The 19,275-nt window shown below is 49.6% G+C and overlaps 6 protein-coding genes across 6 annotated transcripts; 3 read left to right on the top strand and 3 right to left on the bottom strand.

The window, feature by feature from the left end:
• Positions 1-303: 303 nt before the first annotated feature.
• Positions 304-1,089, top strand: F5B22DRAFT_659573 (uncharacterized protein; the record flags this gene model as incomplete). Its single annotated transcript, XM_047980212.1, has 2 exons — positions 304-546; positions 600-1,089. 2 exons carry the CDS (start codon positions 304-306, stop codon positions 837-839), a joined length of 483 nt encoding a protein of 160 aa, XP_047834550.1. The 3' UTR covers positions 840-1,089.
• Positions 1,090-1,601: 512 nt separating this feature from the next.
• Positions 1,602-3,676, top strand: F5B22DRAFT_419875 (glycosyltransferase family 31 protein). Its single transcript, XM_047971627.1, has one exon. The coding sequence runs from the start codon at positions 1,803-1,805 to the stop codon at positions 3,282-3,284; it is 1,482 nt and encodes a 493-aa protein (XP_047834549.1). The 5' UTR covers positions 1,602-1,802; the 3' UTR covers positions 3,285-3,676.
• On the top strand, positions 3,619-6,429 carry F5B22DRAFT_419942 (aminotransferase class-V). The gene is made up of 6 exons (XM_047971628.1): positions 3,619-4,007; positions 4,147-4,319; positions 4,389-4,522; positions 4,659-5,201; positions 5,534-5,908; positions 6,160-6,429. Exons 2-6 carry the CDS (start codon positions 4,207-4,209, stop codon positions 6,216-6,218), a joined length of 1,224 nt encoding a protein of 407 aa, XP_047834548.1. The 5' UTR covers positions 3,619-4,007; positions 4,147-4,206; the 3' UTR covers positions 6,219-6,429.
• Positions 6,430-6,442: 13 nt separating this feature from the next.
• Positions 6,443-7,970, bottom strand: F5B22DRAFT_592212 (ribulose-phosphate 3-epimerase). Its single transcript, XM_047973900.1, has 4 exons — positions 7,541-7,970; positions 7,306-7,432; positions 6,942-7,187; positions 6,443-6,843 (listed from the first exon to the last, which is right to left on the bottom strand). The coding sequence occupies exons 1-4, from the start codon at positions 7,654-7,656 to the stop codon at positions 6,583-6,585; spliced, it is 750 nt and encodes a 249-aa protein (XP_047834547.1). The 5' UTR covers positions 7,657-7,970; the 3' UTR covers positions 6,443-6,582.
• Positions 7,971-8,092: 122 nt separating this feature from the next.
• Positions 8,093-10,259, bottom strand: F5B22DRAFT_592208 (eukaryotic translation initiation factor 3 subunit D). Its single transcript, XM_047973899.1, has 3 exons — positions 9,935-10,259; positions 8,617-9,841; positions 8,093-8,559 (listed from the first exon to the last, which is right to left on the bottom strand). Exons 1-3 carry the CDS (start codon positions 10,146-10,148, stop codon positions 8,274-8,276), a joined length of 1,725 nt encoding a protein of 574 aa, XP_047834546.1. The 5' UTR covers positions 10,149-10,259; the 3' UTR covers positions 8,093-8,273.
• Positions 10,260-12,843: 2,584 nt separating this feature from the next.
• Positions 12,844-14,997, bottom strand: F5B22DRAFT_592205 (uncharacterized protein). Its single transcript, XM_047973898.1, has 3 exons — positions 14,429-14,997; positions 13,969-14,367; positions 12,844-13,738 (listed from the first exon to the last, which is right to left on the bottom strand). The coding sequence occupies exons 1-3, from the start codon at positions 14,740-14,742 to the stop codon at positions 13,327-13,329; spliced, it is 1,125 nt and encodes a 374-aa protein (XP_047834545.1). The 5' UTR covers positions 14,743-14,997; the 3' UTR covers positions 12,844-13,326.
• Between the last annotated feature and the right edge of the window lie 4,278 nt (positions 14,998-19,275).

Here is a 19,275-nt window from a genome sequence, read left to right as displayed (position 1 = left end):
TTGATAGATCGGAGGACTTCTCGAGGTCTCTTCTGACATCTGAGGCCCCGGCCTTCGTGGACGGGCTAGATTTCAGCCTGTCATCTAGACTAGCACTGCATGGCCGCTCTAGAAGCTCGCAAGAAGAACCAAGGAGATCATTTTCAAACCGCCGTTGTAATCTATCAAATGGGGGATGCTCTAGCTCGACTGGGAAGGCTTGATAAGTCCATGTAAGTAGTCCGTTCGTATGTGCTTCAAAGCGAAGCCGTCAATTATGCTGCGACGCCGGCGAGTTTCTGGGACTGCCGAAGCCTGGTGTCGATGGAGAAAGCCAAGGAGGTGTTAGGAGAGGGCCTGTTCGGAGTAGACCGCCAATGCGGATGGGTTGGTGATGGTGGATTCCTGATGCACGACGTCCTAGAGAACAGAACAATGGTGCGATGCGTCATATCCGCTATCGAGCATTCACCGACGCATGATCGAAAAGGTCCCCTGAACAGGGAGATACTAATACAGACATTCCGCAACTGGCTTGACGGCGCCATTGCCAAGGGCATGATTGAAGTAAGTTAACTTTCAAACGAACCAGCTCTAGTACTTAGCTAGTATCATGCCAGCTTGCACTCGAACAAGATGATCTATATAGATACTCCCAGTGGGAGCACAAAGAGACACCTCGCTACTGGAAGGGCACGGTATGTTTAATGGGCGATGCGACTCACGCTATGACTCCGTGGCAAGGTTTCGGCGTTGCGATGGCGTTTGAAGATGCCATGATCATGCAGGAAATCTTTGGCGATGTACACTTACCGGCGCAGATTGAGGCGGCCGCGATGCCAGAGGATCATCGGCTCTAGTCGGGAGACCGGGATGATTCTATGTAGGCAAATCGAAGATGCTAGCCTGCACCCGGAGAAATTAGGGCTGGTACTATCTACAAAGCGGAATTTCATCGCAGGATAAGAACGACGCAGTGATTAAGCTACCTATACAGGCGTATGTAGAAGCTTTAGAAGCGTAACATTGAGGCACTCTTGCTTCAAGATGGAATTAAACCCTGTAAGTATACGAAGCAAACGCGCGTTGGAATGTTCATCCAGACTTTATCCTAGCAGATGCTAGGGTGTGATCTAGGGAGACCCTGTTAGACTGATGCGGCAAGGCCAGCCGGCTGCTCACATCGCGATTGGCTGAGCGGTATAATAAGAGCCACTGTTTCATCAAATCCGTGATGCCCTTTTTAGGAATGGGCTGGAGGGATGAGCAAGGACTAACGAGTACTAAGTACGTGTACTCAAGAAAAGTGAACCCCTATCCAATTATACCCGTAGTAATCCACCTCCACAAACTGCTACTTACTTCGTACGCTACCAGGCTGAACTTTTATACTCAGCTGAGGTCAGCTATCACTCATTAAGACAATAGTTCACTACTGAACAAGGCTCGAGGCTGGCCTGCTTCTGCAGCTGATACATACTCGCGCAGACTGACGATAATGACGACAACTCTGCCTAGATCAATAACCTCTCCTTTGCCCTGGTGAATGTGAGGAAGGCACTCTGCGGACTGCAACCCGCAATGTCAACAGCGAGATAAGGGTGTTTCATTGGCTTTACCTCGCTGGCTGATGTGAAGCGCTCCGGAAATTCTACGAAACACAGCCTCACAGCTCGCTCACTCGGAACACACACATCGCACACAGACCGTCCAGAGCATCCCGTGTCAAGGTGCTACACCTGATCTGACCATCTAGTCTCGCTCTAGCTTATGTAATACATGACCTTCATACACGGGGGCATTGACTGTGTACAATAAGCAAGATGGCTTTCAAATCCTTTAAGCCGTCAAAATCGAGGATGCGAAAGCTGCGGCCTGCATTGCTCCTGTCTATAATAATATTGAGCTTGTTTCTTTACTTCCGACCGGATTCAATACCCACATATCGACACCGCCCTCATGCCATTGCTTCAGTTCAAAATGATGAGAATGGAGTCACGTGCCCCAGGTCACCATTGATGAAAGATGTCTTCGTGGTCATTCGAACGGGGGCAACCGAAGCCCAGGAAAAGCTTCCTGTACATTTCAAAACCATCCTTACGTGTGTCCCAGACTTCATCATCTATTCAGACATGGACGAAATCGTGGACGGTCATCAGGTCCACGACATTCTCACCGAAGTAAACGCGACGATTAAGAAAACAGCCCCGGAATTCCAGTTGTACAATCACCTTCTCACCAGAGGACGGGATGGACTAGACTATCAGACCATATTCGGAAGTGGGCCAGCAGGCGCCGTAGACAACCCCGGATGGAAGCTTGACAAATGGAAGTTTCTCCCCATGGTTGAGAAGGCACTATACGAGAGACCGAAAACAAAATGGTTTATCTTTATTGAACCGGATACATATGTGATGTGGTCGAATCTGCTCCAATATTTGAGTCTATTCGACGCCAGTAAGCCCTATTACATTGGGAAGCACATGTATGCGAGCGGAGTTCTTTTCGCCCACGGAGGATCGGGTTTCGCACTCTCTAATCCCGCCATGCGGAAAGTCACAAAGCACTGGAAAGAGAAGAAAAATGAAATTGAACAAGCGACACTGAAAGGGTGGGCTGGGGACATGATCCTAGGCAAGGCATTGAAAGATGTCGGCGTCAATATGTTCTGGGCATATCCACATATGCAAGGCGATAGTTTGACAGCCCTCGACTGGTCCGTGGAGAAACTCGAAAGACAAACTTGGTGTTACGCCGCCACGACATTTCATCACATGAGCCCAGAAGAGATCACAACGCTGTGGCAGTTCGAACAGACCTGGCAGCGCAGGAACCCAAACGGGGCTCCCCTGCGTTTCCGCGACATCTTCAACAATCTTGTGCGACACCGGCTTCGAGAGGAGCGCGAGGGCTGGGATAACATGTCCATAGGGACCGAGTACAGCGAGGAAGTGCTCGCCAAGATGTCGCAGAACAATGTGGATAACCTATCGCTCGTAGAACAAAACGCCCACAACTCCTTTGAGATGTGCAAGGCTGCATGCGAACAACAACCTAGATGTATACAGTTCTCCTTCGTCCCGGGTCAATGCTCGGTCTCGGACGAATTGCGACTGGGACGCGCTTCGGACACACAGTGCCTTGAATACTCGAACGCCGCCGGAAAGTGCGTCAAAGAGGCTACGACTACGGGAGAGGATGGCGATATCGTCCGGTCCGGCTGGATTATGGATAGGATTCCAGGATACGTGTATTGGCTTGATGAGTTTTGCGACAATGTCAAGGATATTTGGATCACCAAGTAAGATAGGAGGCTGACAGTGTTCCGGTATTTCGCCGACATATTTGTACAACAAAGCGGGACGTTATATTCTTACATACATATATACTTGTAGCGATACCCCTATATCATTTAGTTACACCTACTTCTGATACGATGCGAGTTCCCCGGGCCTACGGTCTAGTCAAGCGAAAGATACCTGGGCTTTTTGGACACTCAACTTTGCGGCCTTCCTTTGGCTGCGTCTCGGGCCATTGTCCTCATACTCGTCGCGGAATGGGAAGTTCGACGTATATACTTAGAATATCTTGAAGCTCAGGCAGACCAACATACTATGACTCTCACATTAATATGTCTATAATACGCCTGAACCATTGAATGCCAGCTAAGCTTGATGACGTCAGGTATATTAGCCTGCGTACACCTCTATGAAGCTACTTGTATTCAAGGTCCAAACATATAGCCTCTGACACTGTTCTACTACCTGCGAGAGAAGCCAGTGTCCGCTGAATTCTCGTCAGAAGAACACGATAATGGCTAAAAGAGGTGTGGAGACCCCATCGTCGTAGTCGCGCACACGAGTAGATGAGGGGGCGATCACGAACTACTACCTACCCAAAATACCTGCTTCGGGCATCACCTTAAACAACCTACACAAATTTCAACCCATACATTTCTAAAGAACTGCTGTGTCCAAGAGTCTCCCTGATCTAGAAATAAGACAAAATTGGCTATAATCCAGCGTTAGGTTAGTGCATATCGAAGAGAGGAGAATCTGCAAAGGCTAAATCAACAGACTACTACCCGTACTGGAGGTACGGGGTAGATCCGCCCCCCCTCCTCACTTTCATGCTCAGATAAACACTAACATGTGAATCTCCACATAGCATACAGCCAACCATATCTAAAATAAATAAATACACAAAGGGTAGTTAGTATAATCCAAGATGAGCAAGTTCGATATCGAGGACGCGCGGTCCCGATTCCCAGCCCTTGCAGGAGACCAAATCTTCTTCGACAACGCGGGCGGCAGCCAAACCTTGGGCAGCGTGATCGATGCGTAAGTGCAGCATTATCAAAACTAGTAGACCGAGAGGCTAATGACACCCGACGATGCCTCGGATCTCAGAATCCGCGATTACCTCTCGCGGACCAACGTCCAGCTGGGCGCAACGTATAGCACGGGCAAGCTCGCGACGGAGCGGTATGATGCCGGCTTCGCGGCCGGGGCACGATATATCAATGCCGAGACGTCTGAGATAGGTACGGCGCATACACTCTCGCGAATCAGAGATATTGAATATAATATAACATAACATAATACATATATTTCTCCTCCCTCGCTATACTTCAAACACAAAGAATTCGTCTGCTAACGCACGAAGCCTGAAAACAAAAGTCTTCAGCTCCTCTACAACGCAACTCCTCCGCAACCTCTCGTTCGCGCTCACCTTCACCGAAGGCGACGAGATAATCATATCGACCATCGACCACGAGGCGAACATCGGGCCCTGGGTCGATCTAGCATCTCGGCTGAAGCTGGGCATCAAATGGTGGACGCCGACTCTCCCTTCCCCTCCCCCAGCTAACCCCAACCCGATTCTCACGGCGTCTTCCCTCGCCCCTCTCCTCACGTCGCGCACGCGTCTGGTATCGTGCACGCACGCGAGCAATGTCCTCGGCAGCACGAACCCGATCGCCGAGGTCGCGGCCGCCGTGCGCGCGGGTCCGTCCCCGGAGGCCCTGGTGGTCGTGGACGGGGTCTCGTGGGCGCCGCACAGACCCGTTGATGTCCGCGCCCTTGGTGTCGACGTATATGCCTTTTCGTGGTATAAGGTGTATGGGCCGCATATCGCTATGCTGTACGCGAGTCAGCGGGCTCAGGGCCAGATGAAGTCTCTTGGACATTATTTCAAGGAGGGGCATACGCTGGAAGAGAAGAGTAAGTTTTTTTCACACCTTTTTCTTATCTATGTTATGTGTCGATCTTCCTACGAGTCTTATCATCTTCATCGCCCTGTTTCTATTCCATCTCGATCATCGAGGGTAGGGTAAAGGAGGAGGTAGCTGGGTCATGTGAACTTCTAAGTCAACAACTGTACAATGTTTTGTCATTCATCTCTGTCCCCCGTGATCAATTCTCGCTCCAATGTCCAAGTCTTTCATACATACACCATGACAAGGCCACAAAATATAAAATACATAAGTGAGACGGCAGAGAAGAATATCTAACGTGAACTCATACGTACCCGCACTAACACCTAACCCCCACAGTCGGCCTAGCAGGCGCAAGCTACGAGCTCCTGCACACGCTCCCCAGCATAACCTCGTATCTCCCCGAATCCGCAGAATCATGGGAAAGCCGCGAGGCACACGAAGAAGCGCTGCAAAGGACGCTCCTGACATACCTCGTCGCGCGCCCGGACGTCACCATCTACGGCGACACCACGGGGTCCCCAGACGTCCGGGTGTCGACCGTGTCCTTCCGTTTCAAGGGCTGGTCCTCGCGGGCCGTCGTCGAGACCGTCGAGGCCGCCACGAACTTCGGCTTCCGCTGGGGCAACTTCTACTCGCCGCGCCTGGTGCACGGATTACTCGGTCTCGGGGACGATGGCGTGGTGAGGGTTAGTCTGGCGCATTATAATACCGGTTAGTAATTTCCCTTTTCGTTCTTTCGTACTTCTTGTGTTCTATCGTTTTTCCTGTCCGCTATCTAGTATCGCTATCTTCCCCTTTCCAATTCCACAAACCATTCCTTCTCAACGACGCGAGACTTTCGGAAAATGAAAAAAGCGATAGATGCATTTCTTTTAGTCCTCTTTTCTTGCTTAGAGCTTTGAAGGCATTCATTCCCGTAGATAATCTGGATTAACTAATGCCATTTCTTATAATCGCTACAGTCAACGAAGTAAAGGGTTTCATCGACGCTTTAGAGAAGTATATTCCGCAGAAGGAATAGGTTAGATAGATAATACTCCGATGTTTGAGAGGATCTTATTGTGTGGTATACAAGCAAAGAATATATGAGTTAGAGCTTTGTGCGTACGTTAATTGTAAGCGAACAGGCGGGAGAACCAGATTATATAACAAGCAAGACAAGATCTGTGCCTGTGACCAATTTCAGACTACGATATATCCAACTCTTAGCAAACCAATTACGACTTCATAGAATCGTCAAGCCCAAGTAATAAATGGATTATGCACGTTGTATTCCTGATATGAAACGCCTCGCTCCTCAGTCTAGACAACAACTTCACAAACATACATACATACACGATCCACATGATTTCTTTTCTATCCCACTTATTTTTCCAACTCCCGCGCTACAAAGCCGCTTTATTCACAGTAGTCCTCAGCAACGAGATGACTTCAGCCGGGTCCTGCGCGCCGAAGACAGCGCTCCCAGCGACAATAACATTAGCACCGGCCTCGGCCGCCTGATCGATCGTGCCGGGTCCCAGCCCACCGTCCACCTCGATGTTCAAATCCGGGTACTTCTTGCGCAGGGCCTGGACCTTGGGGAGCTCGGAGGCCATGAATTTCTGGCCGCCGAAGCCAGGTTCGACAGTCATGATCAGGACCATCTACAGCAAAGTTAAGTGTTAGAAACGACGAAACCAGTGGCAACATGCCAAATAAGCAGTTATTGTAGGCATAGGGGGAAAAAAGCCAAGGTACGCACATCAGGCCTCTCCTTCGGATCAGAGCTCTCGAGCAGCTCAGTCAACACCTCGACGCCCGTCATGGGCTTCAGCGCGATACCAGCCAGCAGGCCGCAGTCGTGGATATACCGGATGAGGTCCTTGGGGTTAGTCTTTTCGTCGGTCTTGCCCTCGGGGGTCTCGGCGGCGCTCGAGAAGGCGGCCTCGTAGTGGAAGCAGTAAAGGTCGCAGCCGGCCTTTTGGAATTCCTTGACCCATTTCTTCGGCTACAATTTATTTTTCAACAATTCCTTTCGTTAGCAAGGTGCCTGTGTTCTCTTTTTTCTTTTTCCGCATCGTCTGTACACGAGAGAAGGATAGGATAGGCCCAATGGCAACGCATACCTCGGCGATCATCATGTGGCAGTCGAAGGTCCCGCGCCCGTGGTTCTCGGTCGGCCTGTCGACGTGTTTCCGGATCTTGGCTACCACGGGGGCGCCGAAGGTGATGTTAGGCACGAAATGGCCGTCCCTTTTGCGCTCTGCCTATCAGCTAAACTGTCCATCCTCTAGCCATCCCTTCGATAGCCCACAATGGCTTGCGCGAGTCTAGTGTTACGGGGAGTTCGGTTTGGCGTACATGATATCGACATGGAGCCAGTCGGCGCCCTGGTCCATTGTCCGCGCGCAGTCGGCGCCGAGCTGCGCAAAGTCGGCCGATAGGATCGACGGAGCTATGATTGCCTTTGGTGCCATTTTGTGTTTCTCTGCTCCTTTCTGTATATTTTTCTCTATTGTAAGTAGTAGAGGGTGTGTGGTGTGCGGGAAATGTCTTGGAGGAGAGCCAATGTAGCAAGCAAGATTTGAGACAAGACGTCACAGCAGGTGTTACTGCTTGATTATGGCGGGGTACAGCTTATTTCGCTCAGGGTGGGGGTGGGGTTGAATTGGAGGTGCTCGACTACAAATATTTGAGAGCTTAAGAACGGGAAATAGGTAGAGAAAAAAGGTTTCAAGAATTGAATATAAACGAAAGTTTTCTGGGAGCGAGAAAGTAGAATCAACAAATATCGAGATGAGCCTTGTGACGCAAGCTACTTTGAGACGTTGCTTACCCGTAATCTACACCCTAGTCCAACTTAGGCCCCGTTATGTATGAGTAATAGTAGAGTAGCAATAACACATCACGATATTGAAGGTCTCAAAGTTTATTCAAGGTTGTCAAGTCCTTGTGCTTGAATTCGCTTTTATCTATCCGTCGGCTGACTAATAGCTACTACTTCGTAACTCGAATCTCAGAGTGACCTTTCGTCACATCTCATCTGATAGAGCTACTCCGCTGGTGCCCAGTGTGCTCATGCACGCAATGATAATTAGTTGTCTCCACCTTCGGTCTCTGGGATTGTCTCCTCCTCGCCATCATCGTCGAAGCTGCCAGCTGGGACCTCGTATAATCTGAGGATAGACTTATTGGGGTCCTTCACGAGCACGAACTTGCCCTCCTCTCGTTTCAAGCACATGTCACAAATTGTGCGTACAATACCCCAGCCGTTAGACACCGACAGGTTCATCTGGTTGGCGAAGTCTTTAGGTTTCCAGCCAATTACTCCCAGAATGACATGCTTATCGTTGGTCTTAGGGTTCGCCCGAGACACAAATCTAGATCTATGTTAGCTGCTGTCAAAAATAACAACTCTCAAAAAAAAGGATACTAACCCAAGTTTCATCACGTCAGCCTTGGCCAGGATACTCTGTACGGTCCATCGGGCAAGTTTAACGCTATTATTCTTCATTTCGGTGGCCACTACTGCACCACGCTGGCTGACAAGTTTAGTCCTCCAGTCTAGCGCTCCGCCGCTGCCTTGAGCCTTGCTGTCAAACTCGTTGAGCGCCTTGAGCGTGAGCTGTTGATCATCACCGCTGATGGCGTTCTTCTGAACAGCATCTATCTCAGTTCGAACCACAAGGTACACTGGTTCCTCTTCGGTCGTAGACAGATCAAACTTGCGGTATTTGTAAGTCTTGCTGGCAGGTGGCTCGGTCTCCTCAGCTTCATTATAGAAGGGGTTTTCGTGGTTCATGTGGACCTTAGATGACTCGCTCTCCAAGACCACCTGGTTGGCAAAGTTATGGTTGATGTATGTGGCTTCCTCTGAGAGAGCAGTAGGGTTGTTGATGCTATCTTTGGCACCATCAGAAGACTCCATAGGGGCATCCGCGGCATTTTCGTTTACCGTCACCATATCGAGTGTAGCGTTATCGCGCTTGTCAAGGAAGATCTTGTTGCCTTGCCGGACAATTACAATATCCCAAGGGTAGACAGACCTCGTCGAGCACATGAGCATAGAAAGAATGCTATCGGTAGCAAATATGGTCGCCTCGTTTCTCTCTGCAAGTTCCTGGATTACAGGGTCCGACGAAGTGGTGACATTATAGGTGGCACGGTCAATAGCGGTCAACCGCCTCTCGGCCGACTTGACGGGTTGCTTATCGTAAGATCGGTCATAGTAATAAAGGAAACCGTAGCTGTCGAGATCCTCTCCCTCGTCCGCGTCAAGATTTAGCTTTCCGAGTCGGTTGAAGTCGATCTCTTCCAAAAGCTGCCACTCCGGCTTGATGTTGATAGACGCATCCCGGTTTCTAGCGGGCTTATCATAGTCTTTCCAGCCGAAGCGACGACCGCCACGAGCTGCGTTGTAGCGTCCACCACGGCTGTCATAGCCGTAGCCTTGCTGACCACCTCGTCCAGGGCGCTGGAGAGTCTGGCGGCCACCTCTAGCCTGGCTGGCACCCCTTTGGCCACGTCCACGGGTGAAGACGGCTCCCCGCCCGTATCTCGTCTTGGTGGGCTCTCTGCTAACAACGGAGAAGGTGTTTTCGTCGGCTTCGGCGATTGGTGCGGTAAAGAGTGCGGCACTGCCAGCACCATAGATTTGCTGATCTACAGAGCCATATCGTTGTCAGCACATAGAGCCTAGCCTGCACACCTCGGATTTGAAAAGAGGGGAGATTAAAGCTATATTTTGCTGCTTACCTCTATAATTGCGGTTATACTGCTGTCGACCACCGCGGCCGTCTCTGCCGTCCTTTCCATCAGCAGTCCAGTCGGCCATGCGGCCAAGTTTGTCCCCTTTGGAAAAGGGCGCATACGGGACGCCGTTCAAGGTCGTCTCGGTTGTAGTCTGAGGGCCCCATCCATCTCCGTCGGGGAGGGCGCCAATCAAGTCGGCCAGGGATTTCTCAGCCATTGTTAAAACTTGTGACTGGCAATAATAATGGCCAACAGGTTGCGGTTGGGGAGGGCTATGTGTTGTCGCTGCTGGCGCTGTCCTTAAGCCGCTATCTGAAGGTGGCGTGGGTTGAAATTTGAGTGCGCTTGGATATTTTGGCCTGGTACAATTTGGTGGGGTGTGGGGCAGTCGCAAGCTCAGGCGGCACCGTGCGTCAGGTCATACACTGTAACCAAGCACTGTAGGGCTTTCTCAGTACCTGGTTAGCTTGAGAAAACTGAAGTGATATCTGCTGAAAGGTTGGATCAAAAGGTTGGGAGAAGAAGTAAGAGACTAACGGTCTGAATTGAGTACAGGTCCATGCTGTGATCACAGTCACAACTTTCCCGTACATCATTTCAGATAGAAGCTGCTACCTACTCTTAGCAAAGTTAAGCATGTATTTGTAGATACTGCCTATTGCAGATATGGTGTGATACCTAACAACCTCCGCCAACGACGAAAGCTTGAATCTAACTTGTTTGTATGCGCCCTGGCCATATCATAAAGACAGCTTTCAGTCAAACTCAACAACAAGTGTGTATGACCTGGATGTAATCACATATGCCTACAGAGACATACTTAGCACATTCTATGTTGAAGTAGCCAAGGACAAATATTCACAATATCTGCAGCTTGGGAGGGCATATAATGCTTCATCAAGAATATATGTTAATCTCTGTTCACTATGTGCTACGTAACCAACCCGTAACATCATGAATTAGCATGAATGAAGTATCATCAAGTGGAGAGGCAGGTCATCTACTCTCCACCATATGCCTGTGATTAGAATTCGATAAATTAGTGCCATCAGAGAAGAGCGAACCACGAACTATATGGACGTCCGAATTCTTACAAGCCGCTCATATTATGAACGCATCGAAGCTGGATATAGAGAGTTTGTGTGTTTTTGACATGTCATATGTCGAGAAGAGTCTTGCAATAGAGTCATCTCATGGAGATTGATATGGACATACAATCTAGCTCAGGAGTTGCTATGACTCCAAACTTTCCATCGAAGCAGCATTGACTCGATTTGTGTTCCCTCTTGCTCCAACAAAGCTCAATCAGAACATCGGAGAAATCACTGAAAAGCCAACGCAAAGACCTGGATGAGGCTGAATGGCAACGGATGATTATACATAAGCCACTCGTCAAAAAGACTACTGCTTCATAACTCCATACACGGGCTACTTACCATACCTGCCGGCAAACAGCGGATCTCGGCACCACGATCTAGATTCAAGCAGATATGCCGAGAACCGGCATCACGCCTCCAGAGCGATACGCTATGTATGTTAGGCAGATCTATGTGAATTGCAGTTGTGGGACTTTAACAAAAAAAAACCCCCCCACAGCCACAAGACTGTACAACATTCGGTATTCCTCCGGGTATTGAGCATTAAGTGAGCATCACATGAAACAAGTCCTGCTCACCAATCCATATATTCCTAGAGAAGAGGAGTAAAGAGAAAAAATAAGAATAAAAAAATTGGAAGAATAGATAAAATAAGATAAGATAAAAACGCATTCCTGCTGTTGTGGCCTTTGTCCAAGAGCAATGAAAAAAAAAACCCCTCAATAGAGGGCTCTCGCCATAGGTATATCCATCCCCACAGACCAAATTCCTCAAAGAAGGTATTGTAACTCGTCCGTCCACCACACTCCCTCCATACTCAGTCTCATCGAAGCACCTACTTACTTACTTACGCAGCGTAGCGTAGTGTACGGGAGTACCTTAGACCTACATCAACACAGCCCAGCCGCCCCATCAAAGTAGAATCCCCGGCACCGCGCACCTCATTGGCCGGCCAAAGCGCTAGATACATCGGTACGAATAATTCCAAATCAGCAAACTTTATCTGTACTACCTACAATAAACTAGCACCAGTAGGGAGGTGACATACATATGTAGTGCACCTTAGTCTACCTACTGGTAGTTTAATCTACCTATGTAAGTAAACCTGGCTGCTGTGCCTGAGGGCTACAGTAGGGGATTACTTACTTAATTACTTACTTACTTACTATGTACTTGCTGCCTTGCCTTACCTAGTCTGTATGTATGTATGTATGTATGTATGTAGGTACGAATACGATCATCGCTGCTGAAGAAGAATAAGCAAGCCTGCTGCAGTGTATGGGTTCGGGAAAGTAAGTAATTACCTAAGTAAGTAGGCTGGTATATGCGCCTCGTCTTGCACTACACTACATATACACGTACAATACGCGTATCACTTCACACTACTTTACATGAGACATATATCTGCGCGGCTCGCATAGCATGGCAGCGTGAGCGAGCGAAATGCTGAGGTAAGAAACTAAGTAGGTACTTAAGTTAATGTGCAAGTCGTGAAGGACCCAGACACCGGGGATCAGTCATACATATATACAAGATACTTACTTATATACCACCAGAGATGCGGTGTAATGTAGGTATTACATACAGTAGTCTGCCATCCTCACAGTAGGAAGGCTGTATTATATGCAGGACTGTCGAAACCAGGTTGTCCCTGCCGCTGCCAAGTCAGTCGCGATAGTATGCACCATTCAACACATCCGAGTGGTTGGATATCACGTCTAATGTCGAAATCACTAAAAAATCCCCCAGATTGGCGAATAATGGAAACCAATAGAGAGCTGATGATTCCAGAGACAAAATTTGAAAAATGTACACATCTTAGAAGAACTGCAGTAATATCAAATTTGTATTGGCAAAAAGACTACTACAGTAGGTATGGTATTTCCATTAAGTATATAAATCAGAGAAAGGGCCGCCTGAAATAATAATATCACCATAGCTCCGACTCCGGTACTATCTCTCGCCTGAGCGTCGGAGCATCTGCACACTCGCTACGCTCGTATCCTTCAAAAAATGAGAATACAGTCTACACTCCCAGATAAGGTTGCAATTTTTTTTGGGTCATTACAGTCGTAGAGGTTACAAGGGTGTGCTGGATGAGCCGCGGGCCAGCCCTATTGTATAGGGCGGCGCTGCACTTCTTGCTTTGCTTAGAAAGCACCCATGGTCGCCTCTGGCTTGGCGGAGAAGACGGCGGTGAGAGAGTCACGCACTTCGAATTCTTCCATGACGGCGCCGAATCTATTGCATGTCTTGGTTAGCATCTAGTCGAATAGAGCAAAACAAAGATGTATTGATTCAATTGACGTACCCGTAGCAGCGGACTTTGTCCTTGAGGTCCTCGGTGATCTTCTTGAAGTCCTTGTGGGTCAATTCTGTGAGGCGGGGGTGCCCTAGAATCATGCCCCAGGCCATGACGGGGGTGATCTCTCCGTCGAGATCTAATCTCTTGCTCAGGTCGAGGAGGGTCGTGAGGTCTCCCTTGGAAAGCTCCCAAGTCCTCAGAGGCTGTTGCTCTCCTTTCTTCGTCGTGGCCTCGCCCCCTTCGGCAGCGGCACTGTGGGAATGGCCGAAGGGGATCTCGCTGTTGAGCTCGGCGAATGGCTCAGGGGGGCACGAGGCCATCAGCGCGTGGCCGCAGGGCTCGCCGGGGTTATCGCTGCCTTTCTCTAGCAACCACGGTAGGTGGTCCATGCAGGGTTTCTCGAGACTACATTGTCCAACGCGACCGCTTTAATTAGCGACACTGTTCCCATTGGTTTTTGATTTATATTTATTTTTGGTTCACACGATGGGAAAACACCGGAAAACTCTCTCCTTGTTCATCAAGCGAGAAAGAAACCAGCCCTTCCTCTCGTCGAAAGTGCGGGACTTGGTTACCTTTTTCACTGATGCGGAGGTGACATGTATGCCTTCGAGGGGTCAACGGGGAGCTCGTACGCTAACACGAAATCAATCCCAGCCTGGTCGTAGTCCACTACGCTCTGAACAGGGTGCTGCTGGCCCATGTGGGCACCCATCATATGCGCGGAGCCGGCCACCGAAGGGAGCGATGAGATGGCTGTCATGGGTGGTGTGAATGCGGAGCTGGAGCCGGGTGCGTAGCTGCCGGAGATGCTCCCGCTCGATGTGTATCCCATGCTAGGGTTGCTGATGACATCGTCCATGGCTCCGACGCCGGACGCCGCAATGCCATTCTGCTGCAGGAGGCTTCGCAGATGTCGGTTCTCCTCGGCGAGCTTATCCTTATCCTGTGATACGTTGCTGAACACCTCCTTTAATCGCAGCACCTCATCTTCCAGTGCCTTGATGTAAAGCTCCTTACGCTCACGGTGGGTTCTATAAACCAGGACTGTTAGAGCAACCCAGCCTGAATATTGTCATGTTGATCTGCCCATACCTTTGTGCCTGACGGTTTAACTCTTGACGGCGGGTCAAAGCTGGCTTGCTATCAGGTTTAGGACCCCGTCTCTTCGGGGGGTTGCCATCCCTCGTCGTCCTCTTTTCGCTGAGTGTCTTGAGAAAGTTGAGGTTCAGCGACGACAGAGGACTCTTGTCGTTAGAGTTGCCATGAGTGGCATGTGGAGATGAAGAAGACGACATTGAATTAGGCTCGTAGCTGCCATCAATCATTTGTTTATCTGAGGGGGGTGAATATTGTGGGGGTGAAGGGTAACTGGCAGCGGGCCCGATGTTAGCAGTCATGGTGGCCATTGTTGCTAGTGAGTGCGTGCGTGTGTGTAGATGTGTGACTAATTTTTTCCCCTTCTCAAAGAACAAACAAATTGCACGATGAACAACGAACTGAAGACATATGGGCAAAATCTAGACAGGAAACGGCGGGCGGTTAAGCTTTCAAATACTTAACCTAACCAGAGAGGTGGTGGCGGTGCTGCTGACCGGGAGTAGACCAGAACTGCCAGAAGAAGGGTGACAATGTACATACGATGACAGATAACTCAAATCACTTGTTTGCCAAGGGTGGGTTGATGTGGATGGGGCTACTTAGTATTGTCCTTTCGCGCACAACAACACCCAACGGCCATACCGGAATGAGCAGTAGTCTGGAGATTCAGAGCAGGACAAAGCAGGATAGAGGAGGATAGAGCGAGGGGTTTCACTGCCTGGCGTGTTTAGTGTAGCGGGAGGCAATCCTCTTCATGCGAGCATGGCGTACATGGCTTGCTCTCCGACTCGCTCGCTCGCTCGCTCGATAGCGACAAGGGGATTCGGTAGTAAGAGCAGGTGAGACCAGATCTGGTTCCTGGCAAATGCAAGTGTACTATGTAAGTGTAGTGTAATGCGGAGGGTGTCGAGGTGTCGAGTCAACGCGCTCCCCGACCTCTCGTGGGTTTGTTTTGCGTGTGGCCTGGGAGAGAGGCGAGAGAGGGTCCCTTCGATGGGCTGAGGCTTCTGCTCTGCCATTGGCCGACTGGAGGGCTGCGTAGTAAGAATCGACCCAGCGGTCTAAAGCGGCCCCAGGCGACTCCAAGCAAGAATCCAAGGCCCAATTCCCTTCCCTTAGTACGGATCTGTACGTACTCATGGCACACGCACTACGTCGTAGTCTCATCGTAGCACCACCTCACCAATCAGAGGCAGTTCAGGCGAAGGAGCCTGGGTTAGCCGCTGACTCCTTCTGGTTAGTGATTTGCGATGTTAGCTTATCATCCAAGGGTAGAGTCAAGGGGTACCCGATCGGGATGCTAACAGCCTTGAGATCCCCCGTCTCACCCGTCTGCCGTCGACTGGCAACGGGTACCGTCTAATACCTACCTAGAGTAGGGTAGGAATAGATCCAGCTGTCAAGCGAAGCTTGAACCCCGAGCATTGGCCTGCCTGGCCTGTGGACGGGCCACCCGTCCTGCCCGTCCATATCGGCTCCCCAAGTTTGTTCCTAACAATAGCTGGATCGGGAAAACGTCTTGTAACTAATTGTCATCTTCCAGGGATTACCTAGAAGCACCCGAATACCTTGTTCTACCTACGTAGTAGGTGTAGTGTAGTTTTCTATATCGAGCCATCGTGAGACCTGGCACCTGATTTTGAGTGCCAAACTGCCCACGGGCAGACACGGGGTAGATCAAGATACCTATGGCATAAACCTAGGTATGGCATAAACAGACCTCATTCTCCCTTAGTACGTGTCTGTACGTGGTCTGTACGTGTACACTACACATTACAGCGTCGTCAAGCCACTAAGAATAAGTGATCGGCAGTCCTCTGCACGCATTTGCTAGTGTAGGCTTACCTTACCGTGGTACAACAACAAAGACTAGCGAATGATTTACCTTAGCTGCCTACTTATGGACCTTTAGGCTACTGTCAACAGCCGTAGTCAATGCTTGTCAAGGCTTGTCAGAGCCCTATCAGATATGCACCAATAGACTATCATGATGTAGGCAGAGCAGGGCGGTATGCAAACAGTCATCTCCCTGTCTATCAAGTCTTCTTTGGTAGGCCCTCAATAAGTAAGCGTGTGGGAAGCTAGGTAGAAGAGCTAAGATGCGATGTACAGTAGTGCCGGCTCTCAACGCTGACCTAACGCGCGGATGGGGTGGACGGACGTTTGTGCTAAAAATCAACATCAGGTTCAATCCATGCGCTTCCTTCCAGAATATCCTGAAACACGGATACGCATGCCGCACCCGGGCTCTACATATTCGCATTGAAGGGATCAACGGTCTGGAAACAGCAAAGCGCTATCGGGGCATCTCCACCTGTTGGGCGCAGCCCACAGACGCACAGAAGGACACAAGCAGGAAGAGATTTGGGGCTGGGTGAGTAAGCACGCGATGATTACCCTGGCTCAGTCCGAGAAAGGAAGGTTACGGGGGTTGAAGAGGAGTGCGAGTGAGAGTGAGAGTACACTACACTCCAGCTCAATGCCGGACGCAGGGTCGTAGCATTAATTTCCTTCTCCGCCGTTTCTAGAAAAACCACCAGTCCTGTCATGCACTTCGAGTCTGCGAGGGTTTAAGGTTGCGATCGACACACCGTCTGCGGCTTAGCGAGTGCCGAACATTGGGGTTCTTCAACAATGCCGACCTGTCAGCAAACCCCCGCGAGTCGAGTGGTGTAGAGTAATAATAGATTGCGTGACTTGCGTGGAATGACGGTATTCTAGAGAATTGCATGTTGACTCTTCGTCCCATTGTCTTCGAGGAGTGATGCCTAAGCGCGTTCAGCTGAGGTGAGTGGGGGAGGTCAAATCATAACATGTTAGAGAGGCGAAGCAATAAGAAGTGACTGATGATTGCTTTCGGGGTCAGATCGTCGAACGTCAGCTTAGATGTCTTTTAGAACCATATGTAGTGTGCTGGCTAGTGGAAACACATGATTGAGATGTGACCAACAATGCTGACTACCTGATGTTTTCCTTACTGGTGACTAGAGGCTCTCTCCGAGCTCTCTCTCATAGTCGAAGCCTCAGGTGACTGAACGATGTAAGTAAATGCGCTTCTTTCTCACATATCCAACTGGTCCTCTTTCGTTTGTGGCATGAGATTTCGCTTCGTCGATTGCTGATGAACGCGTAGGTGTAGTGGCTGCGCCTTCGTTCCTGCGTAATCATGCATATTGAGTGTCGAATAGATCTTAGCAACTGGGTAGCTTATATGTAAGTTTCGATTGTTACACCCGTATTCTTAATCTTGTTCGTTCATAGTGACTGACAAGATTTAGTGTCTCGTTGAAGTATCGAACTTCTGTAGGTCTTCATCAAGCAAGGTTGATTGCGTATCCATCACCTCTAGTTGATGTCCAAGTGCCCGCAGGTTCATTGAGCCCTTCATGCCAGGCAGCATTATACCTCACAATGGCAAGGCCAGCAAGCGCCTTCGCATACACTGAAAAGTGACGCTCTAGTCATTCGTTAGTGTCACATTTGACATCTGGAACAATACGGTTAGTGTGTTTTGTATCGATCGAGAAATGCTAAACCGAGCATACTCGCGACCTCGAAACTAATTCGTTATTGCAGCTTTGAGGCCTGGCGCATTGGTTGACCTCTACGTTCCCGGTGTGTCCAAGAGATCGCAAGAAATTTCCTCCTTTTCTCAGCTAGCCGGTGTCTATAGGTACGCAGCCACGGTGGCATTTGGACATGAGTTGTGTGACTCGACGAGGCTCCTGAGTCTCCCTCACGGTGAAAACCGCCAGCCCATGAATACTGAGGATAGGGAGCGTCGCGAACGTACGTCCTGACATTGGATAAGGCCGACGAGGTTTTGGTGAATGAAACAACCAAACTCACCTCAATAACCACTCAGAGGCAAGACGTATCGCGCAAGATGGACAGTCGTCTACAGTGGCTACATCTCTATTCATGAACGATGAGTGTCGTCAGAATTGTGCTGTCCATACGTAGGACTTTTTACGTGTGGAAGATGACTGGGCGATTGCAGGTTACCACCAGACTCCTTCCAAGGACGTGTTACATCGAGACATGCTCTTGGCTTCTAACAATACCAGGTCAATCGTGGATATCGTGTTCGCACTCAGGCCTTGCGCCCGCGTCCCAGCCATCTGCGACAATAGACGAGTAACTTGGCAGCATATGGGCTTCAACACCAATGTATGGTAGGGTCGGATGGACTCAAAGGAAGCGAGAATAAAGTGGCGACCCAAAGAGAAATCCGCTTGGGAGATTGCAACGATATGTGATGCTGCGTCGACAGGCGAACGCCGTTCCTCATATTGGACGAGATAAACTCCATACCCAGACGTCGTATGAGCCCTATCTACAAGCTTCCAAGTCAACTTGGCAATACTCAGCGGTACCGGTGACATTACAATTGGTCAACACCACACTGTTTCTTTTTTTGCCTAAAGCCGCGGTTCGCCTTTCATGCCGTGACTTGGTTATGCACCTCACTTCAAGGTGCAGTCAAGCCATGTACCTACCCTACTGCAAAGACCATGCTGCTACAACTCTGGGGTACATGGGGGAAACTGGTTCAACTTCTAGGAACTGCAGATGTTCTTGGAGTGGTGCACACACCATTTTGGATCAAGTCCAGGCCAATCCTACTAGTTTTCATGCAGTTGATAGCTAATGGGAAAGGTATCAAAGGAAATGAACGTCTCGTGGTTCAATCGGAAAACTCAAGCCATTTAACCTAGTTAAATGGCACGTGTGTGACGAGAGGAGGGGCATCACAGCTTTATGCTGCGAGAAGTCTACTGCTAAACCCGAATGTCACCATGAACTCCGTTATGATATCGAGACGTCCGGAACTCAGATTA

Source organism: Xylaria bambusicola (genome assembly GCF_022495145.1).
Source record: "Xylaria bambusicola strain CBS 139988 unplaced genomic scaffold F5B22scaffold_5, whole genome shotgun sequence".
Classification (NCBI taxonomy): Eukaryota; Fungi; Ascomycota; class Sordariomycetes; order Xylariales; family Xylariaceae; genus Xylaria; species Xylaria bambusicola.
This window is presented reverse-complemented; position numbering and strand designations above follow the sequence as displayed.

Excerpts from the sequence above, each read along its gene's own strand:
- F5B22DRAFT_419875 (XM_047971627.1), top strand. The coding sequence starts at position 1,803 with ATGGCTTTCAAATCCTTTAAGCCGTCAAAATCGAGGATGCGAAAGCTG.
- F5B22DRAFT_419942 (XM_047971628.1), top strand. The coding sequence starts at position 4,207 with ATGAGCAAGTTCGATATCGAGGACGCGCGGTCCCGATTCCCAGCCCTT. Across the intron at positions 5,202-5,533 it reads GCATACGCTGGAAGAGAAGA|TCGGCCTAGCAGGCGCAAGC; the intron begins GTAAGTTTTTTT and ends TAACCCCCACAG. Across the intron at positions 5,909-6,159 it reads TCTGGCGCATTATAATACCG|TCAACGAAGTAAAGGGTTTC; the intron begins GTTAGTAATTTC and ends TAATCGCTACAG.
- F5B22DRAFT_592212 (XM_047973900.1), bottom strand. The coding sequence starts at position 7,656 with ATGGCACCAAAGGCAATCATAGCTCCGTCGATCCTATCGGCCGACTTT. Across the intron at positions 7,433-7,540 it reads TGGCTCCATGTCGATATCAT|GGACGGCCATTTCGTGCCTA; the intron begins GTACGCCAAACC and ends AGAGCGCAAAAG. Across the intron at positions 7,188-7,305 it reads GCCACATGATGATCGCCGAG|CCGAAGAAATGGGTCAAGGA; the intron begins GTATGCGTTGCC and ends AATAAATTGTAG.
- F5B22DRAFT_592208 (XM_047973899.1), bottom strand. The coding sequence starts at position 10,148 with ATGGCTGAGAAATCCCTGGCCGACTTGATTGGCGCCCTCCCCGACGGA. Across the intron at positions 9,842-9,934 it reads GTATAACCGCAATTATAGAG|ATCAGCAAATCTATGGTGCT; the intron begins GTAAGCAGCAAA and ends ATGGCTCTGTAG. Across the intron at positions 8,560-8,616 it reads GCTGACGTGATGAAACTTGG|ATTTGTGTCTCGGGCGAACC; the intron begins GTTAGTATCCTT and ends ACATAGATCTAG.
- F5B22DRAFT_592205 (XM_047973898.1), bottom strand. The coding sequence starts at position 14,742 with ATGGCCACCATGACTGCTAACATCGGGCCCGCTGCCAGTTACCCTTCA. Across the intron at positions 14,368-14,428 it reads TTAAACCGTCAGGCACAAAG|AACCCACCGTGAGCGTAAGG; the intron begins GTATGGGCAGAT and ends CCTGGTTTATAG. Across the intron at positions 13,739-13,968 it reads GGGATTGATTTCGTGTTAGC|TCTCGAGAAACCCTGCATGG; the intron begins GTACGAGCTCCC and ends TGGACAATGTAG.